Source organism: Malurus melanocephalus, unplaced genomic scaffold, assembly GCF_030028575.1.
Source record: "Malurus melanocephalus ecotype Western Australia unplaced genomic scaffold, MMel_1.1 scaffold_841, whole genome shotgun sequence".
Taxonomy (NCBI): domain Eukaryota; kingdom Metazoa; phylum Chordata; class Aves; order Passeriformes; family Maluridae; genus Malurus; species Malurus melanocephalus.
This window is the reverse complement of record NW_026624073.1, coordinates 90,714-92,263: the sequence shown is the minus strand read 5'-3', so window position 1 is coordinate 92,263 and position 1,550 is coordinate 90,714. Positions and strand designations below refer to the sequence as shown.

The window sequence follows — 1,550 nt, the reverse complement described above, 5'->3', positions numbered from 1 at the left end:
TTGTTTGTTTGTTTGCCTTTAATCTCCAGAGCAACAACCCTTTTTATTTGACCTGCCAGCTGTTTGGGAGATGGGATTCCTGCCTGGTGCTGCTGAGCAGCTGCCTCTCCAAGGTGGGCAGGGATGAGGATGCTGCTCTGGGGAAGCYTCTCCCGGGGCTCCCACCCCACAAAAGATCCTTCCGCAACGGCGTCGGAGCGGGAATTAAAAAAACTTCCTTCCGAAGGGCAAAGTCCTGAGAAAATGCCTCAAAGCCCGGCCCCGATTTTGAGTTTCATGTTTCAGTTGTCGCTTCGAGTCCTTCTGGAGCTTTCCTCGGGGTGAGCGTCCCCGTGTCCCCATCGTGTCCCCAAACGTCGATTTCTGAGCGCTGGGGAAGGAAGGGCTTCCTTCCCAAAGTTACGGCGGCGTGAAGTTTTGTCTGGAAATGAATGTTTTGGGTTGCTTAATTCCCCTCCTTTGTCAGGCTGCAGATTTCATCAAGTTGCTTTTGATTAATACAAAGATAATCCCGTGATTTGAGGAGATGTGTGCACACAGCCCGGTGGGAGGACGGAGGATGTTATTCCCAAAATCCCTCCCCTCTGCCAAACACGAGGCATTCCCGTGCTTTCCCATCCCAAATCACATTCCCTTGAAGACAACTGGTAATTTCAATACAGATTCAAAGTTGTAAAGATTTAAAGTTGTAAAGATTTACATTTYCTTTCAGATTTCCACAGATACRAAGRGCCGCTGGTGGAAAACAGAATCAGGCCCCACTTGTAACTTCCAGTGGCTTTTTAATATAGTTATTTATAATTACTTTGTCAGGGAATAATCTCCGGAGATGTCTCATCTCATATCCGGAAGAATCCTGGGAAATCACTCTAAGGCAGGGTATCAGCTCGGCTCCCCATGCCTCAATTAATTGCCTTAGGTAGGCAAAACCTGGCTGATGAAATGCRCCAAATCTGGGATTGGGTTTTGATTTCCGGTTGGGGAAAAAAAAAAAAAAAAACATTTAAAAAGGGAAAAGTCATTGGATGTGAAAAATGTAAATGTGGTGTRGAGGGAAGGTCACCTGCTGAGTCACACCTGTGTGAGTCCTACCTGTGGCTGCGTCCTTGGCTTGAAAATGTGGCAGAGTGTCCGTGCAACGCCTTTCGCACTCAAAGCTGCGATGTTGACAATAATAAATCACTGTGTGGATGTTTTCTAATATTGCCCTGTTGAATGTCGTCACTCAGGAGATGGTTGTGAGCCCAAAAATCAGGTGGTGTGGTGTCATCACCTCTGTGATGCCCACCCCAAGCTCAAGGGGAAAAGTGACCCCAGCACGGAGCTGGGTGGGACAGCAGGATTTTGGGATGAGTTCTGGCTGATCCAAGGGGGATCAAACACCTTCCTGCCTGTGCTTTTCCAGGCTGAAAAGTTAAACACGTCCTCGTTTCTTAAAGCTGCTGAAACACTCGGGCCCATTTGGGGTGGTGCTGGTCTGGAGGCTGCTGAGTTTAGAGGGAACCATGGAATCCCAGGAACCATAAAATCCTAGGAACCATGGAATCCTG

The 1,550-nt window shown here is 48.1% G+C and overlaps 1 protein-coding gene across 1 annotated transcript in view; it reads left to right on the top strand.

The window, feature by feature from the left end:
• The window catches only part of NPS (neuropeptide S), a gene marked incomplete at its 5' end in the record, with an annotated part of 2,168 nt that extends 1,752 nt beyond the window's left edge, over nucleotides 1-416 (top strand). The window contains one exon of the mRNA XM_057385556.1: nucleotides 30-416. Within this exon, the coding sequence (XP_057241539.1) occupies nucleotides 30-239 (210 nt within the window). The remainder of the gene's footprint in view (nucleotides 1-29) is intronic.
• Between the last annotated feature and the right edge of the window lie 1,134 nt (nucleotides 417-1,550).